The sequence below is a fragment of the Mucor mucedo genome, assembly GCF_025094135.1.
Source record: "Mucor mucedo strain NRRL 3635 chromosome Unknown EV154scaffold_69, whole genome shotgun sequence".
NCBI classification, from domain to species: Eukaryota; Fungi; Mucoromycota; class Mucoromycetes; order Mucorales; family Mucoraceae; genus Mucor; species Mucor mucedo.
Window position 1 is genome coordinate 56965 of NW_026252353.1, and position 23821 is coordinate 80785.

Consider the following 23821-nt stretch of genomic DNA (forward strand, 5'->3'; position numbering starts at 1 on the left):
TCCTATAATATACATATATCTATGTTATATACATGTATGTGCTAAGAATATCGTACTTTTCTAAAAGCGGCGTTATGTGACATTTGGGTATTTCCCCGAGTTTAAGACAGTTTCAGGAAGACGAAGGAAGATGAAGGAAGCCGGTTATGAAATAATCGGATATGCACGAAGTTCAAACGGTAAAAAGGACGACCTGAAGCGAGTCTCATTACTTAACCCCAGGATTGAAATATTAAAGACAAGGTCACTGGAAGATTTAGCTTCCATCAGTCCAAATTCTTCTGCAGGAGATCCGTTCCAGAAAAAAGATGAAAAAAAAAAAGCGAAGAGCTGATGACGAACGTAAGTGCCGACGGAGACACTCAAGGTAAGAAGAGGATTTGTCATTTCTGTTGACTGTGAATGGATATTGACCTGTTTTATGCTGTATTTCAGCTTCAGGTTGAGTGTTTTCATGGATGATACTTTCATTGGGATATCTTTTATTCTTATATGGATTTTGATTGATTGATTTGACGCAAAGTGCAATGGGCATAGTGGGATCGTCTCTGTAACAAATATCAAGTCCAATCTTTTCTATTCCATTCAAAAATAAAATCGTAAAGCCTTTGCATTGTTCAGTCTACCTATTTATTATATCGTCCGCAAATATATGAGCGTCATTGTCAAGTAGCTTGGTAATGTACTCGTTATGCTCAGTTGTAAATGAGTTTTTTGGACCACTTTTTTTTATTATATTTTTTTTTTTTTGACTTTTCGCCAATTTACTTAAGCATGACTGTACCCGAAACTCTTCCGTTAAGAAAGTCCCACAGGGGTGAGGGGACACCCAAAAAAGCAAAAATGGGATATCTGTCGGATGCTTAAATAAACCTGCCCACTATAATCATCATCATGCCATTTTGACCTTTTTAAAACCCCTCTTCTATGCAGTAATAGATATACAATTGATAACGGGATTTTCGAAATGATACATGCACTGCTTTTTTTTTATCGATAAAACTGATTAAATGGGAGGTCTTGTGATAAAAGAGTTCAAGTCTGTATCACAACACTTATTCAAGAAAGCCTCTACCCCACACTAAAACAAAACAAAAAAATACACACACACACACACACAACTGGAATACATCTTGTTTATTTTTAATTTGCAGGATTTCACACGCACCCAGAACAATCTTTTCTGAAACGTTATACTACGCCATTCTTAATGCGTCATAAGAAGCCCGCCCCAACACAATGTATCATTTGCGCCATTTGCTAAAGAGCTTTAGAATAGCATTTTTGATGATATTGGCAGCTTTGTCGTTTTCTTTCAGAGTCAAACCAATAGTCACACTAATCTTGATACTTGGACTAGGACAATGACGTTCTTGATCCTCGACATAATGAGCTCTTGTAACCAACACACCTTGGTATGCACACTCATCTACCACGTCTTGCAAAAGATACTCTTGCTCTTGTCGGGTCGTATCCGTCTGTAAAAAATCCGGGTGGATACGTATATGAAAGAACGGTGCGGGATTCTGTAGATCACCTGAAAAAAGTTGAATATAAGGTGCCAGGGCCTTGTGAGAAAGTATTTGACGGAACGAGGTTGCACGTTGAGAGAGTTCGGCTAATTGTTCTGGATGCTGCTTGATCACCGCGATGGCTTCACTGGCAGCTACAGCCAACATGGCTGGAATCGAGGCTGAGAAACAATAAGCAAGACCCGATAACCGTTGATGATCCACAATCTCTTCAGAGCCTGCACAGAATCCACCCGATGCACATAGAGCGTTGGCCATGGAGCCTACAATCATATCTACCTGAGTAGCAGGAATCTCAAAGAGATCCGTGAGTCCCGCACCACGACTTCCGATGACCCCAATAGATTGTGATTCGTCCAAAACTAACCTATACTTGTACTTGTACTTTAATTCGATCAATTTAGGTAAAGGAGCAATATCGCCAAAATTAGCAGAAAGCGCCTCGGAAACAATAAATCGACGCGTGAGACGCTTTTTATGCAAGACGTCTTCTAATTGGATTTCCGTCAAAATACGTTCCAAATCCACCATGTCGTTGTGTTTATACCAACGCACCAACGAACGAGAGATTTGAATACCCTTCTGAATCGCAAAAGAAACACCTTCGTCACAGACCAGAATATCCCCCCGTTTACAAAAGGCTGGGATCACGGAAGAAATAGTCGAGAATCCCTGTGCATAAATAATCGCTGCGTCTGAGCCAAGGAATTCTGCAATGTCTCGTTCAAGATCCATATGCACGTCAATCGTACCATAGAAACCGGGCGGTCCACAGGATCCCACACCGTATCCGCGTAGTGTACTGATCGCCTTCTCTCGAATTGTGTCAGCAGCAAGTAGATTCAAGTAATTCGTCGTCGCCAAGTTCATCAAAGGTTTGGCATATCCTGCTACTTTAGGCTTAACGGATTGAGCTCCCATAATTACTGGCGTCTTTGTCAAATTGAAACGATCAAATTTTGTGAGTGGAGGCACCAGAGGTTCGGGTTGCCATTCTTCCACTAGATCATCTATTTCCTGCAAATATGGGATGAATAAAAATAAAAATATTTGACATGTTATATCCGTTCACAAATGAACCTTTTCAGTGAGTTTGACAGCATTGTCATGAGGTTTGTATTTGGCTGAGAGCATGTAACGAATAGCAAAAAATACGAGAAATAACTCTAGTGCGATTCGGAAAGGGTCGTCTTGATATGCATTTTTAAGATACAAGAGTGTATGATGGGATCCAGGAATAGCCGTGATTACTTTATAAAGTGAATTCACGGTTGAATTAATAATTGCTGCATCCTCTTCATTTAGGGTTGTCATCTTTATAACAAGGAAAATATAAATATATGTAGAAAAAAAAAAAAAAGAAGACCGTTGAATTTAATAATAATAATATAATATATTTATTTCTGTGCGGGTCTCGGATGAATTTAAGAAGAACCACTGCTGGCAAACCACTTTAAAGACTTATCATCGGAACAAGAGACTAACTTTGTTCCTTCAGGGTTCCAGGCAATTCCCCACACTTGATCCGAATGCACTTCATGTGTTTCTAATACAGATCTCAATGCAAGATCCCAAATCTTGACTCGCTTATCTGATCCACAACTGGCTAATTGTTGTTTGCTGATATCAGGGTTCACAGCAACGCTCAGGATCCAATCGGCATGACCTGTCAAAGTAGAGGCTAATTGCCCATGCTCAACGTCATAGACATGGATACATTTATCGTCACTTCCACTGATCAATGTTTTGCTATCGCTTGCAAATGAAAGTGTACGCACCGCCATAGCATGACCTTATTTCTCTTTTTTGTAAGCCTTTACTTTCTCTGCTAGAATACTCACTCTTTTTCTTACCTGATAATGTGTGTGCTAATTGATTTGTCTCCATATTAAATACATAGATGGCCCCGTCTTCAGCACCACCAGCAACGTATTTTGCATCAGGACTCTATCGAAATGATGAGATACCAAAAGAAAAATAGAAAAAAGAAAACTTACATAAGCAACCGACATGAGAAACATGTTTTTGGTAGACAAAGTGTTTATTTTTTCTCCCGACTCGACATTAAAAAAGTTGATATCACCGTTATGAGAACCTGCAATCACGACTCTAGCGTCAGGACTGAATTTAGCTTTCCAAGCCTCGACAGGGTTTGCAGTGATGGATTTGATGAGGGCTCCGTCGTTTTCGAGATCCCAAATGCGAATATTGGAATCGACTGAGGTAGAAACAAGACCTACACTTTGACGTATGAGTTGTGTGCGTTGGGTTTCTAATGAAGAAAAAGAGGGGAGAACTTACGTGTGCCATCGACTGATGCATCGACAGAGATAATACCCATGGCATGACCAGTAAGTTCGAATTTCAACTCGCCTGAGGTACCATCCCTACCATTTTATGACGCGTTAAGTTTTATTTAGGTGCTTTTTTTTCCTCGTTGTTTACCAGCATTTAATCGTGTTATCTTCGGAACCAGAGATGACTAAATTGGTACGATTGGACCAAGTAACGTCCCAAATACCATCGTCATGAGCTATTTTTAATTTTTTAATCGCCTTGTCATGGACCCTTTTTTTAAAAAAAAGTGATAACGCATACATTACCATTATCGTTTACGATGGTAGGAATATAGGTGGTAGGCTATACGTTGCATTTTCAATTAGCGTTATTCTTGTCGTCATCCTCAGGTTTTCTTACCATTTCTTGTGTATAATTATAAAAAGAGTTTTTTTGACTGGCAAAAAAAAAAAAAAAAAAAAAAATGCTACTGCAGGTCGGAACGTGTAAAAAAAAAAATTGACACCTTAAAACAGTGCTACGCCAGTTGAAGCGGTAACTTTAATGCTGTCATGGTTAAAGAGTACAGGGCTGCTTTAGTAAGCTCCCGCTTTATCCATATTAAGCGTTTTGTTGATCAAAACTTACCCGCCTTCTTTTCCCAGACTATAATCCAAAGATCCGAAGGGATGGCCCCCCCCCATTGCGCCCCAAAAGTTCTAGAATGATTTGATAAAAATGCTTATCTATCATGGATTATGCAAGAAATAGAACATGAAAAAATCTCGGATATGCAGAACTAAAAAAATAAAACACGCTATACTTTTTACTAGCATCAAAACTAGTGTTAAATTTTTCTTGTATTTCGAAACATGAAAAATACAAGTTCTTTTTGTTTTTTTCAAACAGAACTTTGTTCAAACATACGACTTTTTTTTTAACCAAAAGGGAAACGGGAAAAAAAGACTTGTTGATTTATTTGGGTACGCGGTAAAAGTCTATTAAGAGGTTGAAGATAAGAAAAAAACGCTCATGTTAAAACTCTTTAGTGTATTGTCGCACAATGATATCATTGTCAATAGATATTTCGGACTTGAATCTTAATCACTGTATAAAACGTTATTTTCTCCCTCCCCACATATACCTTTCTAATCTTTTATCTTTTTTTATTTCGAAAAACAAACAAAAAAAATGACTACAACTATTTCAATTGGTAACTACTTACTCAGACGTCTCAAGGAGATTAACATTGAGACTATCTTTGGTGTTCCCGGTGATTACAATATGGTAAAGTAAAATCTCTATTACTAAAATAAGCACACATTGCATTTCTAACGCTTTCTTTCTCTTAAGCCCTTTTTGGATCTTATTGAAGATGATAACGATTTAACTTGGGGAAACAACGCAAATGAATTAAATGCTTCTTATGCTGCCGATGGTTATGCTCGTGTTCGTGGTGCAGGTGCTGTTGTCACTACCTTTGGTGTAGGTGAACTCTCTGCTGTCAATGGTATTGCCGGTTCTTACTCTGAAATGTTGCCCGTCATTCATATTGTCGGTACTCCCGTGACTTCCTCTCAAAACTCACATGCTCTTTTACATCATTCCCTTGGTAACGGTGATTTCCAGGTATTTACCAAAATGTCAAGTTTGATCACTGTCGCTGCTGCTCATCTCTCCCCCGAGAGAGCCTTGGAAGAAATTGATCATGTCATCAAGACTGCTTATTTACGTAAACGTCCTGGATATATTGGTTTCCCTTTGGACTTAATGCTGAAGAAAGTATCCGTGACCGAGCATCAATTAAAGCCTTTGGATTTGGCTAATCCTCCCAACCCTAAGGAAGTACAAGAGATTGCCTTGCAAAAGATCTTGGAACATATCGCAGCTGCTAAAAACCCTGCTATTATCGTTGATGGCTGTGTCCTTCGTCAACATTTGGAAAAGGAAGCCAATGCCTTTGTTGTTCGTTCGGGTTTCCCTACTTTCTCTGCTCCTATGGGTAAAGGAGCTATTGATGAACGTTTGCCCAATTTCCGTGGCTGTTATAGTGGTAATGTCACATTGGAAGGTATTACCAAGGAAGTGGAAGAGGCAGATTTATTGATCGAATTGGGATCCATCAAGTCGGATTTCAATACCGGTAATTTCTCTTATGGTCTTGAAAAGAAAAAGACCATCTCTTTGCATAGTTTCGGTACAACCATCTATCACGCGGATTACAACGGTGTCTGCATGTCTGAATTGTTGCCTCTTTTAACCGCTAGCTTACCTGAAAACCCCAAGGAGTTGGAATTCGGTGCTCGTGTTCGACCTGACCCTATTGATGAAAGCACACAGGAAATCACTCACAATTATCTCTGGAACAAGGTCCCTGATTTCATCGAACCCAACAGCATTATTGTAGCAGAGACAGGTACTGCTGAATTTGGTGTCTTTAACATGAACAGTCCCAAGGGTACCAGCTTTATCAGTCAAATTCTTTGGGGTTCCATTGGATACTCTGTTGGTGCAGCTTTAGGTGCAGCCATGGCAGACCGTAGTCGACGTGTCTATTTGTTTGTGGGTGATGGTTCTTTCCAATTGACTGTACAAGAAGTCTCCGTATATATCCGACATGGTATCACACCTGTCATCTTGTTGTTGAATAACGACGGTTACCTTATCGAGAAATTGATCCACGGACCTCATCGCTCTTATAACAACTATCAAATGTGGAAGTATAGTCAGACATTAGATTTCTTTGGTGGTCATCTTGAACACAATCGTACAGGACAAGGCAAGAATCCTTCCGCTGTAGGTGTAGAAGAGAAAGTCACAACACGAACTGAATTCGAAGCTGCCATGGAGAAGGCACATACACAACCTGACAAAATTCATTTCTTGGAAGTCATTATGCCTCGCTTTGATGCTCCTCGTGAACTTAAGCTCTTGGTTGCCTCTTCCGAGAACCGTTAAATTAGTCTAGGAAAGGAGATATAATGGACATTTGTGTATATAATATTTTAAATCATGACGTTGTGGCTTAATTCATATCGTGCTTTATTATCGTCTATTTCTCTCTTTTTTTTTTTTAATCATAATCGTAATAATAAAAAAAATTGGGTTCTTTGCAATTGTATATTATCTTCTACATGATTACCTTATTTTTTTTTTAAAAAAAAACTGACAGATATATTATCCACTAAAGCGTTCATTTCATATGATTTCTTTCCAAAAACGTCAAGACACACACAACATTTAGGGGTATTGTGGTAAGGCGAGATTTTAGGGAACGAATCACTCTGGCGCCTCAATAGCTCTCTGTGACGGTGTTTTGATGATAATCCTCTCTACGTGACTCGTGCTACCATATCACAGTATCAAGACAGAGGAGTTTAAATCACACATCTAGTTTTACGTCATTGATTTTTTTTTTTTTGAAAAGAGGTATCATGGCTTTTTTTTTTTTTTTTTTTTTTTATTTAATCTTTAAAAGTGTGCAATATATACCTGCGGTTACCCGGCCGAAAAAGACCAACCATCTATGGTGCAAATGCACTGTTTTGGAGGAGTGGAAGCGATAAGCCAAGCATAAAACTTGGTCGCGTTATTGTACACTTTTGGAGCAACTGAATGTATAGTAAACACCTGCGGTTACCCGGCCGAAAAAGACCAACCATCTATGGTGCAAATGCACTGTTTTGGAGGAGTGGAAGCGATAAGCCAAGCATAAAACTTGGTCGCGCTGCTATATATTCTAGTTGCCCCATGTTTGACGAGGAATTTGCCTCATTTTGACAAGGAAATTGCCAAGTAATCAACCCGACAGCAATAATCTGACTACTAACATCTTTTTACAAGCTTTAGGTTTAGACAGAAGAACTTGATGACTCTTATATGTTGAATCAATTCAATTTCTTTTTCACCGTTAGCAACACGTGCAGACACGCCTAACCGAAATCTTTGAACGGGTGCTAGTCCATCTTCAGTCTGCACAAAGACTTATTGAGGTGCATCGTTCATGGCGTAATAATGATTGAAACCTGGACTGCTGTTGTGGATAACCGCCCTCACCTATATGGAGCTGCCATCGCTAGTTTAACAACACTCCCTTCATTTTCATTCATCACATTATTATCATTATCATCGCCTGCCTTTAACAATGGAGACAATGACAAACCAATATATATCTGGGTCTTATAGGTTCTTTGTACTGTATTAAACGGATTGTTCTATCAGCCGCTAGGCAGTAATTCTTTCCTGTCAAATAAAAAACTTCCGAATAATCATGAAATTGTCTTAACCGTTTTTTCCCTCTATTTTGTACTGTTTGAATGAATTATTGAGGTTACGTATTGTCGAGCTTTAAGGACTGGGAGCCATCGTAACTAAACTGATCTCTCAAGGCTGTTGAGGGGTTTAACAAAGTAAGGCAGCATGTTAAAAACGCCTTCAAATAGACGACAATATTTGCCTTGGCTAAATGAGAATTTGGGAAGTTTTAACTACATGAAGACCTCTAAAAAGAAGTCTTCGTACACTTAGTTACGACTTATTCAAACCCTATTTAAGCCCTAAAAAGTGGTCTGCAAACACTTAATTACTGAGAAAAAAAGATTGACATATTTATTCTTCAGAATATGGATTTTCATCTTGAGTTTCGTTCGTAATCTTGTTGTGCCATTTGTCATTTTTCTTTCCCCATCCAAACTGATCATAAACGACCCCTTCTTCGCCTTCTGAATACTTTGTTTTTATAAGCCTCAAAACTAAATTACTGCTTGGTGAACCAAATAGCACCAGAGGTACCCTTGCTTCTTTGTTTTTAGGAGGTGTGTAAAACGTATCTCTCCTCCAGTTCAGAATCGAAGTGGCTTCACCATCTTTATCAGCCTCTTCATGTTTACCAAACTGTTGGTTCAACGAGTACTGGCTTGATCGTAATCAATCTAAGCTTCGGCTTGGATGCACTTGCGGTCTTTGCCTGCCAACGACAATTTTTTCTGGGGGAAAAAACTAATGTGAAACGTAGCCCATCTCGGTGGGTGTTATAGTCCGTAAAAAAATACCCTGGATTGGATTGAGGTTTTTTGTTACAGCCTTTTCAAGGATGTTCGAAATGGTGATGACATGTTGTTGAAAGCTGAGTAGTTTCTGCATAATTGGTTTAAAAGATCCAAGTTCTTCAATACAGGAAGGCAATGAAAAGCTATAAGCTGGATGATATACGTAAAGGCCATTTCGTGTCAACACATGCTCAAATAATTTCAAATAGTTTTCGTTCTGGTTGTTTTGTTTTGAATAGATTTTGTAGATGTAGTTTAAGCCCAATGTGATGTTGTTTGATGATACAACAGCCTAGTTAAAAAAATCAGTCAAAATATATATTGAAGTAGTGAAAACTTACTGTAGAAATAATCAACCAGGAACTAGTTAAAATACGTGAAATTGGTAACAGTTCAAGACTAAGTTCTGATTCAAACTGAGATGTAATTTGAGTCCAAGCTTCATCAGAAAATAATGACTTTTGAGAAGAACTTGAATGATCAACTAAGTCTAAAACTGAAGACAGCCCAGTTCTAATATACCAGATTAGAACGTAATTCTCCTTTTCTATAGATAAATAACTATACTTGCGTCATGATTTTTCTTTCGCGAGCACTAAGATTACGGGTCTTGCTTTCATGGAGATATTGGATGACTTCCAAAACACAAAATAGAATTAAATAGAATAGAATTAACTTCGGAAATTTGATTTTCCGAGTTAATTTTACTTTTGTTCCAAAACACTGAAAATAGAATTAACTTTTTTGAGCCGTACCATATATGCAAAACTCTACCTAAACAGCTGCATTATCAGATGACAATGATGTCTGAATACGTCCAGACACCGGTAACCAAGATAGTTTGATTATTATCAATGATGCTCCTTCCATTCGCACTAAACTTATCATTTTTATATGCACAGTAGCAACTCACTGTTACTTCTCCTGAAAGGGCAAAAAAGACGGTTCTCAGAAGCGTAAAAGAGCCAAATAAATAAACTGTTTTGATAAATATTATCCATAGATCTCATATTTATTATATGAATGTTATTAGCGTTTATCAGAAACGAATTACTTAATAGAAATATGACTTTTTTGTCAATTTTTTTTTAATTAGGGGGGTAGGGGGGGTCGAATTAACTTCAAAAATTTAAGCTGCAAAATTTAAGGTTAATTACGCGTTACACAACCCAAAAAATTAAGTCTATTCTATTAAATTCTATTCTGCGTTTTGGAAGTCATCCATTGTAGAGCTGTCCCTTTAATGATTGTACCGACTGAAATATCATTTTCTCCTACATGAAGACCATCGTATTCAACCCGTTCCATGTCTTGGGAAGCCTTTGTTTTTTCTTTTTTCTTTTGTTTCTTGTCTCCATGGGCGGCTCGTTTTTACGTTTATTACTGGTGGAGGCATCGATCAAATCCGCAGCTTTTCTTATATCTGCAACCATTAACTCCGCTTCTGCAGCTGGCTTTTCGTAGTTGACCCTCATTAATCTAGGCGCAATATCTGACAAACAATTATATACAAAGAGCCAGACGTGGTGGAGTAAAATCTCCTTCTGAAAAGTCTTCTTTCTCGGTATGACTGGTGACATCCCAGGTATTGGTGACTTGATCAATCATCGTGGGCATACGAGCAAGTATGGTTGTAGAATATGTCGAGTAGCTGGTAGTCATCCTGAAGGTAACAATTATGGTATGTACTTTTTGAAGGCTGGCGAAATGCGAACAAGACAACAGTTGATTGACGTGACCTGGTAACTGATCCAGAATATGAATCTCAATATAATACTGATAATTTAAATTAGGAGTTTGATATGCTTGGTGACGAAATGCATCTTATCGGTAGAGGACTTGGTACTTTGGTCTATTGTCTTTTGCACCCCCAAAAGAATCAAAAGTTCTATGACACAATAGTTGGTTGCAAAAATTACACGTTCCAGTTGATTACCCAAGACGGAAAAATTTTCGATTCAATCGATGAAAAGGTCAACCAGATTAGGGTCAATATCCCATCAGCTTTCGAAGGAACATGGAACTCAATTGTTGGTATCTCCAGAGCTGTTGATTACATCGACTTTCTTTTGTATACTGTCCCAACAATTATACTTCCACTTGTACGAAGCAGTCAGTCTAGAACAGCTTTGATGAATTTGGTAGAGGGGTGCTCTATAGCTCTTCAAAGGCGTATCTCACGAGAGGATATTTCGAAGATGAAAAGGTAATACGAGTTTCTGATTCTACATAAACAAAATGAGACATTGATGCAAATTATTAGATGTTTCAACAAATGGCATACCTTTTTGAATACCGAAATCCGCGATAAAAGAATTAACGCACGAGAAGAACTTGAATGATCAACTAAGTCTAAAACTGAAGACAGCCCAGTTCTAATATACCAGATTAGAACGTAATTCTCCTTTTCTATAGATAAATAACTATACTTGCGTCATGATTTTTCTCTCGCGAGCACTAAGATTACGGGTTTTGCTTTCATGGAGATATTGTAGAGCTGTCCTTTTAATGACTGTACCGACTGAAATATCATTTTCTCCTACATAAAGACCATCGTATTCAACCCGTTCCATGTCTTGGTAAGCCTTTGATTTTTCTTTTTTTTTGTTTCTTGTCCCCATGGGCGGCTCGTTTTTACGTTTATTACTGGTGGAGACATCGATCAAATCCGCAGCTTTTCTTATACCTGCAACAATTAACTCCGCTTCTGCAAGATAAAGTCTCGAATATAGAGGATACGGCAGCTGGCTTTTCGTAGTTGACCCTCATCAATCTAGGAGCAATATCTGACCAAAACGCCTTGTTGCTTTCATCTTTACTGGCGTTTTTTAGCTTTTTTTGCAGCGACTTGATGTGATGAAGTAGTTAAGCATTTTCTGAAAAGTGTTCAAGTATATACTGAATGTCTGTTGTCAAATAGTCATCACAAGTCTGCTTATTGATCACTTTTTGTTTGCATAAGAATTCGTCGTATTTGGTCACGTCAAATTCTTCTTCTTCAATGCTCGCCCAGAAGTCTATCAAAGCACTGTCAATACGTGTTAAAGTCAGCCAAGAAGTACATTAATACCATAGTTTTTTAAGTTGGTTTTGTGCTCGTCAAAAGGATTCATACTCATGTTAAAAAAGAAAAGAAAAGGGTGTTGTTAATCAAACAGCCGCCATATTAAATGATTTATTTTTATTTTTTTCCTGTGACTGTGATGTAAACTAGCAGCCATTTTCTCTAATAGTTTTATTATGGGTCATGCTTTCTTCTGCCATCAAATCGAAACATGAATCTTACGCGCAAGCAGTCGACTCTAAATCCATCTCCTTGCTCCACACTGACATTTCTCCTTATCTCGAATGCCAAAGCTTCACGAATTCTGAGAGCCAGAATGTACCGTTCACCTCGATCTCCTGATGCTTATCTCTTCGACCTTTTTGCCTGTAAACAACATTACACAGATCAACAATGTATGGTGTAATTGAAGAGCCAACATCCAAACGTACACGCTCTTTTAATTCTCAATGAAGGACCTACGAGATATCTTGAGGTTTATGTCCAAAAATCCAAAGATGTTAGTGACATTTTAAAGAACCGAACCGTTTCTGCTGATGCAGACATTATTGCGTTACCTTTCCATGCAATTAGTGACCAACCACAAAATATCTTCTAAAATTCACTCCTAAATAAAATTACACTTTGTCAAAATAAAAATAATTCTCAAAAACATTTCTATTGGTCTAAAACAATCGTATTTCTTACTCCGTGTAACATTAATTTCCTTAGCCACAGATCGAGGGTCTGTGCGGGAAACTCCGCGAATTGTATTTTATAAAATCACACATCGGTGTAATGGTAACTGGACAATCGGGACAAATGCTGGACAATCAATCCAGTAGCGGTGTAAAGTTGAGAGTTTAAAAGCAGTAGTTGTATTGAGCACCACGCTGTTGGCTGCGATCAGATAGTCATTAGAATGAGGAGCGAAGTATATTACTTTTGGGATAAATTAAGCCTCTTTAGATGACTTAAGAGAGGTTAATTTATATAAGAGAAGTAAGGAAAAGAGATTTATATTATAGTCTTAGCAACAAGATGAGAATAAGATCGGCAATTATCATATAACACTTGTGACAGTGAGCACTAGACTTAGAGTAGTCCACTTGAATTATTATTTTTTAAAGGAATATTTCGAGAGCGATGTTTAGATGATATGATATTAGATAAGACGTTTAAAAAAATTAAAATCAAATATCAGTGAGAATATATTCTTAGATGTAAGTGTAATAGTTTTCAGCAGATTTTTGTAAGAAAGCGTTATGATTGTAAAATCACAAAAGACAAATTGTATTAACCAAAAAGTGGAGGGGATACAATTGTTATCAATTACGAAGACAAATACCGAAATTAGGTGAAGAATATTGATTTATCAGAAAAGAAGGGGAATGGTCCTTTCTTGTGTAACAACAATTAGGCTAATGCCTGTGCGTATTTATCAGACATGATCCTGTATTTATCTAGATTTGTGATCTCTACTATTTTTTCTTACTATACTTGCTTTATTCCAATCCGCAATCCTCTTTTTTCGTTTTTTCTTAGGAAGCTTTAAGGGATCAACAATATCTTCGTAAACACACATATTGTAAGTACATTAATGTCCTTGATGACATATTTACATGTATTTGCTGCTTACACATCTCCCCCCCCTTTTTTTTTGTAGAGATATTTGTTGAAATGAGCCGAAAGGAAAGCTCAAACAGTAACTTGAAAAGACCACCGGAGAAAGAAAGTGATGAGGAAGACATACCTGGAATTTCCTCCAAAAGGTTAAAAATGGGGTTTAGACCCTCAAAGTGACTGAAATTTTATTCGGTTGAGCAAAACTTACGGTCTGAATGGGAGTTTGCAGAACACGACACCCAAGTTTTATTCTATAAAGACACAGGAAACGCACTCTCTTATTGCAACAATGATTACAAGCTGCGTGGGTTTAAGGAAAACTGTCGTACAACGTTGCTTTTTCTTAGAAATCACAATTTGGTAGTTTCAAAATCTGACCTTAACTGTAGCCAAACAAACGCTAAATTCAATAAATGCGAGCAGATTACGGATATTTTAAACAATAAAAGTCCCAACCCGTTCCGTATCTCGTCCACTAAAAGCAATCATGAAGGCGAAATAACTCCTACAGTCAGGCCGTTTACTATTACAAACAATAAGCCAAACATGTTACTGCGGATTTGTAGTGTTTTCTACTCGTTGCTCTCCAGTAGTTATAAAACCGTATACAGACCCATCAGTATTACAGCTAAATGTAACTAACAAGGTCCCAATTCCTTTGTTTGTAATTTTGCATCACGCTGATTCTTTTCTGCCTCAAAAAACGGGCTGGTTTCCATTGGTTCTTTTAAAATCATCCAAAGCCCATTGATAGATTATTTATCTCTAAAAAAATCCTACCATCGACTCATATTGTGACGCCAAAAAATTGCTATGTTGCCAAAAAAAAAAAAAAAAAAAAAAAAAAAAAAGAACCTGGAGAGAAAGGGAAAAATGCCGCAAGGTCGAATACGCTCAATATAAGCTCTGACGAAATAATTATCCAAAACGTAACAAACAAAATTAACTCCATATATATTTTAATCAATGGATCAACTTGAACGAAGCTGAGAAAGAGGCTGGTATAACTTCGTTTATAGACAGGCTAAGAAACAAGTATAAAAGTCTTCCCCAAGGCGTGTTTTCTTCGGTCCAAAAAAGGCTCTGTTACCATCAATCAACCATGAGTTTTTCAAAAACACCATTCAAGAAAAACAAATCGAGGTTCACAACATAATAACTAGTATGCAATATGTATTAGAGATTCTGAATAACTCCTTGCTGAACGGAAGTTTCAGTTTATGCTTAAAATCAGATGACGATAGTAGTTTTTTTGATTATTCTTCCTTGGGGTTAGGAAACGAACTGAGAGAATCCGCTTCTGATCAAATTGCCTTTATAAAAGAGGAGGTGCATCAGCTAATTAAATTGGAAAACACCTTTTAGCCACAGTTCTTTTACCAGATAATGTCTTTTTGCATCGGCGACAAGAAAAAAGAAAGAAGAAAATCACCGTAAGTTCCTTATGAACTTTTTATTACTTTTAATGTTATATTTGTTAACATCTTTTCTAGTATAATTGATTTTTAAGATCAAAATATGGATAAGTCAAAAAAAAAAAAAAAAAAAAAGATTATAAAACCTCGGTTTTGACTGGATCTGCCTTGAAAACAGTACATACTTCATATAAGAATATGTGGACACTTGATCTTTTTAAAAAGGATTTAAAAACCGTCATCAACACCGTTTTACGCATTCATTTTGCAAAAAACAGGTTTAGAAAATCAAATTTGGAGAAGCCAAAGGATGTGAAGGAGTCAAATATAAAAATCAAGAGTAACGAATCACTAAAAAAGAGAATGTTAAAGCGTCTTGAGTCCGAAGTTTTAAAGAGATCTAAAGGGAGTATGCATGTCTTGTCACAACTCGTAGACTACGTTTTCAATTCAAAAGGTAATTTATGAACACATAAAAATATTTATCTGATTTTTAAAAGTAGATTCGTTCGATAGATACTATGATCAGTGAGCCTTTACCCAAACACTCATCAGTTTCTGAATCCTTGACATTCCCAACTGATAATGCTAAATCAATAATCGAAGATGGATCCGATCCTCCGTCTGAAGGTAAACATCCTGTGTAGTTAGGCATGGTCTTGGATATATAGTTCTAACCTTTATACAATACGAAAGACTCAAAAACTAGCGACTTAAATAGGAGCACCATTAGGGCATTAGCGGCTGTAATATCAATGTTGGCTTGCTCAGACAAAATTAGTCATGCTGTGACGCCGGAGTACTTCAAGAAACAGCTTTATGCGGATAAGCAGAATATGCCTGACAGTGTATATATTACCTGCTCTAAACTAATCAACGCTTTACGTCCGATATGTTTAAAAAGTTGAAAGAATGCTATTGTGTCAAATTGTATACAAATGAAGAAGTTGCGAAATGTCATTGTTTTGTACGCGAGTAATTGTGGTTATCGTATCAGTCCTAAACAGCTAAACTTATGTACTGTATCCCATTACGATGATAAGGAATATGAATCTATCCATGTTACTTCCAAAGGATTGTACAGTTTGTTTAGAGCACACTATCACATGTTTCAAGAAGAGACCGATAATTCCGTTCGTAAATTCACAAGTGTTGCAAGTACAGGCTCCAATGAAAAGGAACTGTTTCGAAACCTTTTCAATGTAGACTACTTGCTAAAAAGATTTAAACAACAAAACCTTGATCCAGTGTGGAGTTTTGAATATGATAAGATATAAAACATTTCTTTCTTGGGCAAGAGAACTGTAAACAGTCAAACAAACGAGAATCTAGAACAAAGAAGGGAATTACCATACACCCAAAGCAGTTACAAAAAGATCGTCTGACAAGAAAAATACGATCCGACATTCTCTTGAAGAAAATGATATCTAATCAGCGGAAGCAAGTCAAGAGTAAGACTGTAGTCAAATTTGTCGGAAATTGGGGAGGATATGCTACTAAAATCAAAGGCATCATTCGCTCAAGCTTGAAACCGGTGACCTCCCGATTAAAGGCAGTCGAAAATGATATGACTTTGACAGTCGATGAATACGGCTCGACCATCCACTGTAATTCATGCTTCAAAAAATGCGTCTCCAGTGCCATCGTCGAGATAACATGTTCAAAAGAATCAAAGGGGCACTAGCTTGCTATAATACAGAGTGTCCTGCAAGATTGCAACGGCATACTACCGTAAATGGCGATGCGAACGGAGCAAAGAACATTGGCTTAATTGGATTTTCAAAACTAGTATCATCTGACGACAAACCGCTGCCGCCGTTTTGTCGCTCTAAAAAAAGCAGGTAAATTGGAAAAAAAAATATGAAAATCCATACCGATCGTAACTATTTTAAACAGGTTCGACCTTGCAAATGAATTTGAAAAGTTTTTTCTTCCTGAAAGGAAAGACTTTAAAACGGAGACTAATTTTTAATTTCTTTATTCAGGTTTTTAGTGGCAAGTATATAAAGCATTATTACAGTAAAAAAGTTTAGGAGAAGATTAGCTAAGATAATCCACAATCAATATTATCTATCGAAACCCCCTGTTATTTGAATGTGACGGCTATGGAAATACATAAACAAAAAATTGAAAAATTCTTTTTCTTTCCATCTTGATGTCAAACTAAATCTACTATGGAGTGCTTGCGTTGTCTCAAGTATTTCATGTATCGGCGGGCTGGCTGCAGAGGCTCTTTGAAGTTCGGGTCAGATGGCTGGTGGGTAGGTTCATGATCGTGTTGTGGTGCTTTTGTTGTCTTGGGGCTGGCTGCAGACGTTGTCTTTACTGGGCTTCTCGGGTCAGATGCTTGACAATGTAAAGTTGGTGTCTTGGGATCTGGGGGATTTTACTTGCTTTGGGGCTGGCTGCAGAGGCTCTTTGAAGTTCGGGTCAGATGCTTAGCATTTAAAATATTGGCATCAATTTTTCTAGTGCTTCATTCTTTGGGGGGCTGGCTGCAGAGGCTCTTTGAAGTTCGGGTCAGATGCCTGAGGAAGACAATGCGACATGAGGTCTGGGGGAGACAACTTGGGATCTGGGGGTTGGGAATAAATAATCTTCACCTTCTCGTGGTTATTCCTGTAAGTAAAAGCGAAACTAAGAGAGATTTTTTAGCTAGTTAATATTTTATTAAACATACCTGAAATGAGTCAAAAAACTATTAGGTTTTGGTTCCGAACCTTAACTGCTCTAAGTGCGCAGCTAAGATCACATGAAAAGACAATTTGGACAGACATATGAAAAATTGCCATCAACCCATTTCCCAACAAGACGTTATTATGGAAGACCCAGCCCAAAACGCGACGTAGGTTTTATAACAGATTCGTAAATTTAGACTCTATATTAATCTATGCTAGTAGTAATGTTGTAAGAGTGGCTGATGGCGAGATTCAACAACAACAACAACAACAACAACAACAACAACAGCAGCAACAGCAGCAGCAGCAGCAGCAACAGCAACAGCAACAAGGAGATCTTGAAGAAGAATACCTCGAAGAAGACTCTCAGGAGGATGATACGGATGATCCCCGGGATTATAGTGGTGATATCTCCGAGAACTACCCTGACGCGGAAGACGAACTTGATGTGGACATTGACATCATTGCGCCAATCCAACATGCTATCTGTAGCAACGTCGATGCAGGTGTTCAATCAGGCTTTAATATGGGCAGTTTTGTTAATTCCATTCAACCTACAATCCATCAACGCGGGGAAAATCCAACAACGAATAACAACGAATCGGCTCCGTTCAGTAACATTTTGTTCTTTATTATCATCGCCTTTTTCGACGGATGCTCTCTTAGCATTTCCGAAGAGAGGATCAAACTGGGAAATGTCTAGAACTCCGTATTTTTTTCAAACGTATTTTTTTCAAATAAACGTATTTTTTTTTAGAATCACGCGATGATCTACACGTCGATTGACTTGCCATATCATCTAAACTTCATAGGATGATCGTTTTCTGTTTTCCATAAAATCTGCTTCGCTGTCATTACAAGCTACTACTGAAATGCAGATAGACAATTACCAAGCTCTGACTTGCTTGGGAGGTTTTTGCAAGTGTTTCTATTTTAAGTAAAGGCTCAAACATTATGGATGATAAAATAGACAAATGAAATCATCCTGACATAAGCTTGTTTATCTATAAATAAAGCTGGTTCACACACTTTATTCTTCTCCTTTTCTTTTCCCTTAACATGCTTCTTTTATCGTATGAAAGTAACCGATCACGTAAAAAGGTTTGTTTAGTAGTGACTCTTGTTTCTTTGAAAAGAAGCTAAATTGAAAAAGAAATATTGTGATATTGCGGCTGCGGCTAGTCTTTACTATAGGAGGGCGACATCCTAGGCAGGTTTCTTGACTTTTGGAACTCAAAAACCGTGAATGACTGCGACTGCACTGTATATAGGTGCGATCATACTGGCTGGCTGGTCTTGGCCAGAATTTCTGCAAGGGACAATGTGGACATGCCATTGTCTGCTACTGATCATGTACTCAACTACCTGGAAAGAACAAAAAACAAAATTCCCAAAATGAGCACGACAAGACACGTAGCTGTTTTGCATGGAGAACAAAATTAAATATAAACCAAAAGTGATACTGTTGGAACTTGGACACTACTTTATCATGGACGAAAAAATATAATTAAAAACGTATAAAAATGTATTTCAAAAATGTATTCAAAAATTGTATTGATGGTCTATGAGAAAAAACTATGGATAGTTATATAAAGAACTGGGATAGTTCTAGGGAGAATATTAAGCGCCTTATTGGATCATGATGTAATAGTCTGGTGATAGTAAATAATCAACATGCCTTTAAATTTATCCCTTCCATACTGAGTATGTAAATATTAGTCAGAGAAATCAACAGTTATAACATCAAATGACAAGAGTAATATTTGTGCACAGTATCTATTAATATTCTATAGTCCAGGCCCATTCGATTGTATTGCTTTTGCAGAATAAATATTTACTCGCCACAGGGTTGTGCCCTGTGTACAGACTCCAACGGTAGGATGAGAACAAGCGGTGTAATGTGTGTATCATGATTAACTTTTATATTTATTATCCATCCTTAACGTGATGTGACAATTAACTTTATTATTATATCTATGATATCCTCAACAGTAGCTACCAACCACAAGACGAAGAAGGAACATACATTCTTTATGAACAAACCTTCCGAGTTTCTTACGCATCTTATGGCCGACCCTATCAAGTGTCCACAATTGAGTGCACTTCCAGATTTTACGGAAGACTCAATCAACTGCTTGCAGCAAGGTGAAAAGTGGAGGCTACCAGGCTGCCCCCGTTTGGAGTTTTGGAGAAGTGCAAGTTATATTCAACAGTAATGGTGACTTTTATTACGATGTTTCTCCCCTCTTATGTATCGATTCGCAATTATCAAAGTATTCGATGTCCAAATTTGAAGGCCTGGTAGATAAGAGCTCTCGTTTTGCCATGTACCTGTATTCAGAAAATTTATTTATCCAATTGTCTTCCGAGGATATTCAGGATAAGCTTTGGAATGATACATTAGCTGATGTCAACAGGTTCAAGAGACGAAGAACAGACGGCTCCATCATGAAGGTAATGAATGTTCCTATCACATTCTTTACTGATGATACATTAGGAAATCTTTCAGAGCAGTATAATCTATTGTATGACACCTGCAGCTATGTCTTTTGATAGTAGAGGATCAAAGAACAATACTTTTATGATGTGTACATCGAACAAGAACTTGTCGGCCGTTGATATGCTCCCTCCAATTGTTGATGATTTGCTTTATCTAGAGAATGGTGTCGAAATGTATTCGGCAGTACATGAAGATTACGTCTTGGTTGTAGCTCCTCTTCTTTTTATTCAAGGCGATAAGTACCGTCAGTCGGAATTGTCCATGCACAGAGGCAGTGCTTCTAATTTCTTCTGTCGTAAATGTCTGATTAAAAAGACTAAAAATCCAAACCCCAAGTTACGAGTAAACGCATCTGCCGCAACAAGGGAGCGTCATGCAACTGCGCCATTGAGGCTCATCAATCCTATTCTCCACGAATGTGCTACCAGATTACGATCTGACCTGGAGAAGGTGAGCAAGCTCGATGCAACTGATGAAGATGGCAAGAAAGCTATTAAGTCATATGAAGTCAGCCATAGCATAACCAAGAATGGCAGTGAACAGCTTCTTCGCTTGGACTCTTATGAGCCCATATTGGATACTCCATTGGAATTACTTCACACGTTACCTTTGGGTATTGGTAAATTCTTGGTGACATTTTTATGGAAGGACCTTCTGAACAAGTAGCAAAAGACAGCTTTACAAGATTGCCTGGCAGATTATCGCAAAAACAGGGCTTTGTCGTGATCGAGGCTATATACTTAATATATGACTCTATCTACACTTCTTAAATCTTCCATTTGATAATCCTAACTATAATTCTTATTGGTACTTTATATTAAATACTGATCATTTACTTTATGTACAGGCTTGATCTCATATCATCCTTCATACAAGTATAAGGCATACATTTAAATAATAACATGAATATGAAAACATATGAAGGTTACATCAGCCACGTTGAGGTGCCACAGCTATCTTTAATAAGAACTACATTTTCCCCTGAATGTTGTGCTACAAGACATACACAGTTTAAGAATGAATGTTATTGTTATTGTTATTGACATCTCATTGTGGTCTTTCTATATGGGATTATTATATCCGAGTATTATCTGGATAAATCTACCCATAACCGTCATCAGCCCATCTGTGATCAATGTCTGAAATAATGTGTATATAAAGACCCCCTTTTATTTGTTTAATAAAGCTTTAGTTTATTTTTGCAGTTTGATAATTTCACTTTGTTAAATTTCACATTTTATTCTTAATTCGCTATTATCACTCTCGAATTTCTTAGGCTTACTCAAGAACTTTTCGAGCAAAGATAGTGCATAATGGTTCCTTCGTCGGAAGGGACTATAAAATCTTATGTCAACTTCTTCCTGTTGTTTTAGGAAGTATTTTTGTTGTGGAGCCGGACAGCATTTTGGACTTGACAGTCAAATGTTTTGACACTTTTGGTCGGTTATGTTCCTTGTTATACATGCGTTCAATCAAGTTAAACGTCGATAAGGTTGCTAAAACAATAAAAATACTGGTGAATGAATTGACTGCACGTGTTTTGGACCTTGATAACAGTTGCATTCAAGACTCGAGATTTGCCACCCCTTTGATATCTTCGCAACTAGTGTTCGAACTTTTCGAGCTTGCACCGATCTTGCGCCAGTTCGAACGAAGCTCGAACCGAGTTTTTGTACTCGAGCTTGCGCCACTTTTTTTGGGTTCGAGCGAGCTTCGATCGATGCTCGCTCGAAGCTCGCTCGGCTAAGATGTCGATAGTAGTCACTTTAAAGTTAAGGTCCTTGAAAGACTACAGATGGCATTTTCCTTGATTTTAATCTTTTCTTCCCTTTACCATTTTTTTTTATTTATGCTCTAATAATTTCAATTAAAATGCTTTGGACTTTTATTTAATTGTACAACCAGCAAACACATTTACCATAGAAAATGAAACAGTGTTGCACACTATACTCAACTAAGCCAATTTTTTACAGCAACCATAGTAACATGACGTAGCAGAATTAATTTAAACTTTCATGTTCACAAATCCAAATGTATTATAATTATAGATGCAGTAATAGTTTGATTTAATTATCCGAATTTGGTGTTAAGGCTGGTGAAAAAAAAATAACTTTTTCTTTTTCCAACTTCTATTTCAATAAATAACAATTTTATTATCATAATTTTCTGTAATTAACATCACTTTGACGTGCACTTTGTGTAATAAAAAGGGCGAGCGAGTTCGAGCTATCGTATTCGCAACCGAGCCGAGCTTAAGAAACTTCGAGCGAGCTCGAGCTGCAAAAAAACGCATCCGAGCGAGCTTCGACTGGAACACGATCGAAGCTCGCTCGAGAGTTTTGATCTTCATTCCGAACACTATTCGCAACCAAAATTACATTTGCTTCATCATCTGCCATTTGATATTCGTCGGTTTGGATTACCTGTTCATTTTGAAACTGAGCACGGCGAACAATTCAACAAGTTTATTCGTAAGGCCATTTTACTGACAAATAGACATCAGTCTGAACGGGATGTTGCCTTGAAGTTTGTCAAACAATTTATGATCCGTTTTCTGTTTAATGGTGGTACTTTCCTTATTGAAGAAGCAGATGGGTCTTCTACTAGATGCCGTGTTGGTCCTGAAATTGCTAGATTCAGAACTGCAAATCCAAAATTCGAAGAATTATTGCTCACTGTTCGTGAAAACTCGGATAACAACGAATACGTCAATGCTCGTTCTGTGTCTCTCAAGGATGGTGTTAGTGGGCTGTTTATGAGTGAAATTACATCGCAATCTTGCTTTGGAAGAATTATCGAGAGGACTTTACAGAACTCTGAAGGAAAACTACAATTAGCTAAGTATCTTTTAACTTATGAATGTATAAAATCCGATGAAGTTAGTGATAATTTTTTGCGTTCATTTAATAGATATGCGTCGTCCAAGTTCCCTTTGTGGCTGACAACCGTCGATAACAACCCTGTGGTACGCCCTGTGTCTCACATATTCGACGGCCAGTACTCACTTATCGAGTTGATGGATCTTGATACTTTTGCTGACATCGATAAAACCTACAGGATTATTAATGTGCACAAATACGGCTCATTCTATTTGATGTTAAAGCATTATCAGGCTACTTTTCCCCAAGGCGATTAGATGTCTGCCTTCTTTGCAAGTATACGGAGTGTGTTTGGCGGAATTGACCGCACTGTTCTGGCTGTAGCTTTGCTTCAACCAGTTCGTCACTCCGAGGCAATTAACCTCGGGGAGGATTCACACTTCGCTCCCAAGAAAAAAAAAAAAGTCTGCCTGCCCACCTGTTGCCTGCCTGTGTACCCACAATATTACCGCTTGATTTGGTACCACTCCCCTTCCATATTTCACATCAAGCCTTTTTGGGTTTAATGTTTTCTGCTGTAAAAATAGACGTGCCTGGCTGCCCAATAGAATGAATCCCATAGTTACACTGCATTCTCCCCACCCCCATATTTTAAAGTTGTACTTTGTGTAATTTTATTTTATAAAGTTAAGTTAATAGTAGCTCCTATATACAGTCGGAGTATCGGCAAAACTTTAAATCTGCTCAAAAGTCTTTGGGTGTGATATATCCTATAAATAAAAAAAACGCAATATATGATTGCCAAGTGTAAATACAGACCGCTTGAAAGTGAAATCAGTTTTGACAATAGGGGGTTTCAGAATCAAAAACCTTATATTTTGCA

The 23821-nt window shown here is 37.6% G+C and overlaps 8 protein-coding genes across 8 annotated transcripts; 5 read left to right on the forward strand and 3 right to left on the reverse strand.

Annotated features, from left to right (window-relative positions):
- The first annotated feature begins 91 nt into the window (after window positions 1-91).
- On the forward strand, window positions 92-367 carry EV154DRAFT_514418 (uncharacterized protein). Its single transcript, XM_051602126.1, has one exon. It carries the CDS (start codon window positions 131-133, stop codon window positions 332-334), a length of 204 nt encoding a protein of 67 aa, XP_051455906.1. The 5' UTR covers window positions 92-130; the 3' UTR covers window positions 335-367.
- A 702-nt stretch (window positions 368-1069) lies between these two features.
- EV154DRAFT_514427 (pyridoxal phosphate-dependent transferase) lies at window positions 1070-2888 on the reverse strand. Its single transcript, XM_051602127.1, has 2 exons — window positions 2613-2888; window positions 1070-2549 (listed from the first exon to the last, which is right to left on the reverse strand). The coding sequence occupies exons 1-2, from the start codon at window positions 2844-2846 to the stop codon at window positions 1245-1247; spliced, it is 1539 nt and encodes a 512-aa protein (XP_051455907.1). The 5' UTR covers window positions 2847-2888; the 3' UTR covers window positions 1070-1244.
- An 11-nt stretch (window positions 2889-2899) lies between these two features.
- Window positions 2900-4292, reverse strand: EV154DRAFT_514429 (WD40-repeat-containing domain protein). Its single transcript, XM_051602128.1, has 7 exons — window positions 4230-4292; window positions 4136-4172; window positions 3978-4065; window positions 3834-3919; window positions 3530-3768; window positions 3386-3479; window positions 2900-3324 (listed from the first exon to the last, which is right to left on the reverse strand). Exons 1-7 carry the CDS (start codon window positions 4230-4232, stop codon window positions 2957-2959), a joined length of 915 nt encoding a protein of 304 aa, XP_051455908.1. The 5' UTR covers window positions 4233-4292; the 3' UTR covers window positions 2900-2956.
- Window positions 4293-4867: 575 nt separating this feature from the next.
- EV154DRAFT_544491 (pyruvate decarboxylase PdcB) lies at window positions 4868-6929 on the forward strand. The gene is made up of 2 exons (XM_051604603.1): window positions 4868-5096; window positions 5163-6929. The coding sequence occupies exons 1-2, from the start codon at window positions 5001-5003 to the stop codon at window positions 6765-6767; spliced, it is 1701 nt and encodes a 566-aa protein (XP_051455909.1). The 5' UTR covers window positions 4868-5000; the 3' UTR covers window positions 6768-6929.
- A 1488-nt stretch (window positions 6930-8417) lies between these two features.
- On the reverse strand, window positions 8418-10601 carry EV154DRAFT_603965 (uncharacterized protein; the record flags this gene model as incomplete). The annotated part of the gene is made up of 4 exons (XM_051607377.1): window positions 10233-10601; window positions 9199-9404; window positions 8889-9149; window positions 8418-8702 (listed from the first exon to the last, which is right to left on the reverse strand). The coding sequence occupies exons 1-4, from the start codon at window positions 10435-10437 to the stop codon at window positions 8418-8420; spliced, it is 957 nt and encodes a 318-aa protein (XP_051455910.1). The 5' UTR covers window positions 10438-10601.
- Window positions 10602-14690: 4089 nt separating this feature from the next.
- Window positions 14691-16218, forward strand: EV154DRAFT_483084 (uncharacterized protein; the record flags this gene model as incomplete). The annotated part of the gene is made up of 5 exons (XM_051598552.1): window positions 14691-14855; window positions 15167-15398; window positions 15458-15571; window positions 15638-15789; window positions 15886-16218. The coding sequence occupies 5 exons, from the start codon at window positions 14691-14693 to the stop codon at window positions 16216-16218; spliced, it is 996 nt and encodes a 331-aa protein (XP_051455911.1).
- Window positions 16219-16555: 337 nt separating this feature from the next.
- On the forward strand, window positions 16556-16913 carry EV154DRAFT_483085 (uncharacterized protein; the record flags this gene model as incomplete). Its single annotated transcript, XM_051598553.1, has 2 exons — window positions 16556-16782; window positions 16838-16913. 2 exons carry the CDS (start codon window positions 16556-16558, stop codon window positions 16911-16913), a joined length of 303 nt encoding a protein of 100 aa, XP_051455912.1.
- Window positions 16914-17718: 805 nt separating this feature from the next.
- EV154DRAFT_591890 (uncharacterized protein) lies at window positions 17719-23255 on the forward strand (the record flags this gene model as incomplete). Its single annotated transcript, XM_051606908.1, has 6 exons — window positions 17719-17786; window positions 17842-18233; window positions 19612-19702; window positions 19761-20073; window positions 20117-20738; window positions 22330-23255. The coding sequence occupies 6 exons, from the start codon at window positions 17719-17721 to the stop codon at window positions 23253-23255; spliced, it is 2412 nt and encodes an 803-aa protein (XP_051455913.1).
- Between the last annotated feature and the right edge of the window lie 566 nt (window positions 23256-23821).

What these genes read in the sequence shown, in the direction of transcription:
- EV154DRAFT_514427 (XM_051602127.1), bottom strand. Translation starts at nt 2,846, where the DNA reads ATGACAACCCTAAATGAAGAGGATGCAGCAATTATTAATTCAACCGTG. An exon ending in CTGTCAAACTCACTGAAAAG is followed by an intron (nt 2,550 to 2,612) that starts GTTCATTTGTGA and finishes CCATATTTGCAG; the next exon opens with GAAATAGATGATCTAGTGGA.
- EV154DRAFT_544491 (XM_051604603.1), top strand. Translation starts at nt 5,001, where the DNA reads ATGACTACAACTATTTCAATTGGTAACTACTTACTCAGACGTCTCAAG. An exon ending in TTCCCGGTGATTACAATATG is followed by an intron (nt 5,097 to 5,162) that starts GTAAAGTAAAAT and finishes CTTTCTCTTAAG; the next exon opens with CCCTTTTTGGATCTTATTGA.
- EV154DRAFT_514418 (XM_051602126.1), top strand. Translation starts at nt 131, where the DNA reads ATGAAGGAAGCCGGTTATGAAATAATCGGATATGCACGAAGTTCAAAC.
- EV154DRAFT_514429 (XM_051602128.1), bottom strand. An exon ending in TACCATCGTAAACGATAATG is followed by an intron (nt 4,066 to 4,135) that starts GTAATGTATGCG and finishes AATTAAAAATAG; the next exon opens with CTCATGACGATGGTATTTGG. An exon ending in ATTAGCACACACATTATCAG is followed by an intron (nt 3,325 to 3,385) that starts GTAAGAAAAAGA and finishes AAGAGAAATAAG; the next exon opens with GTCATGCTATGGCGGTGCGT.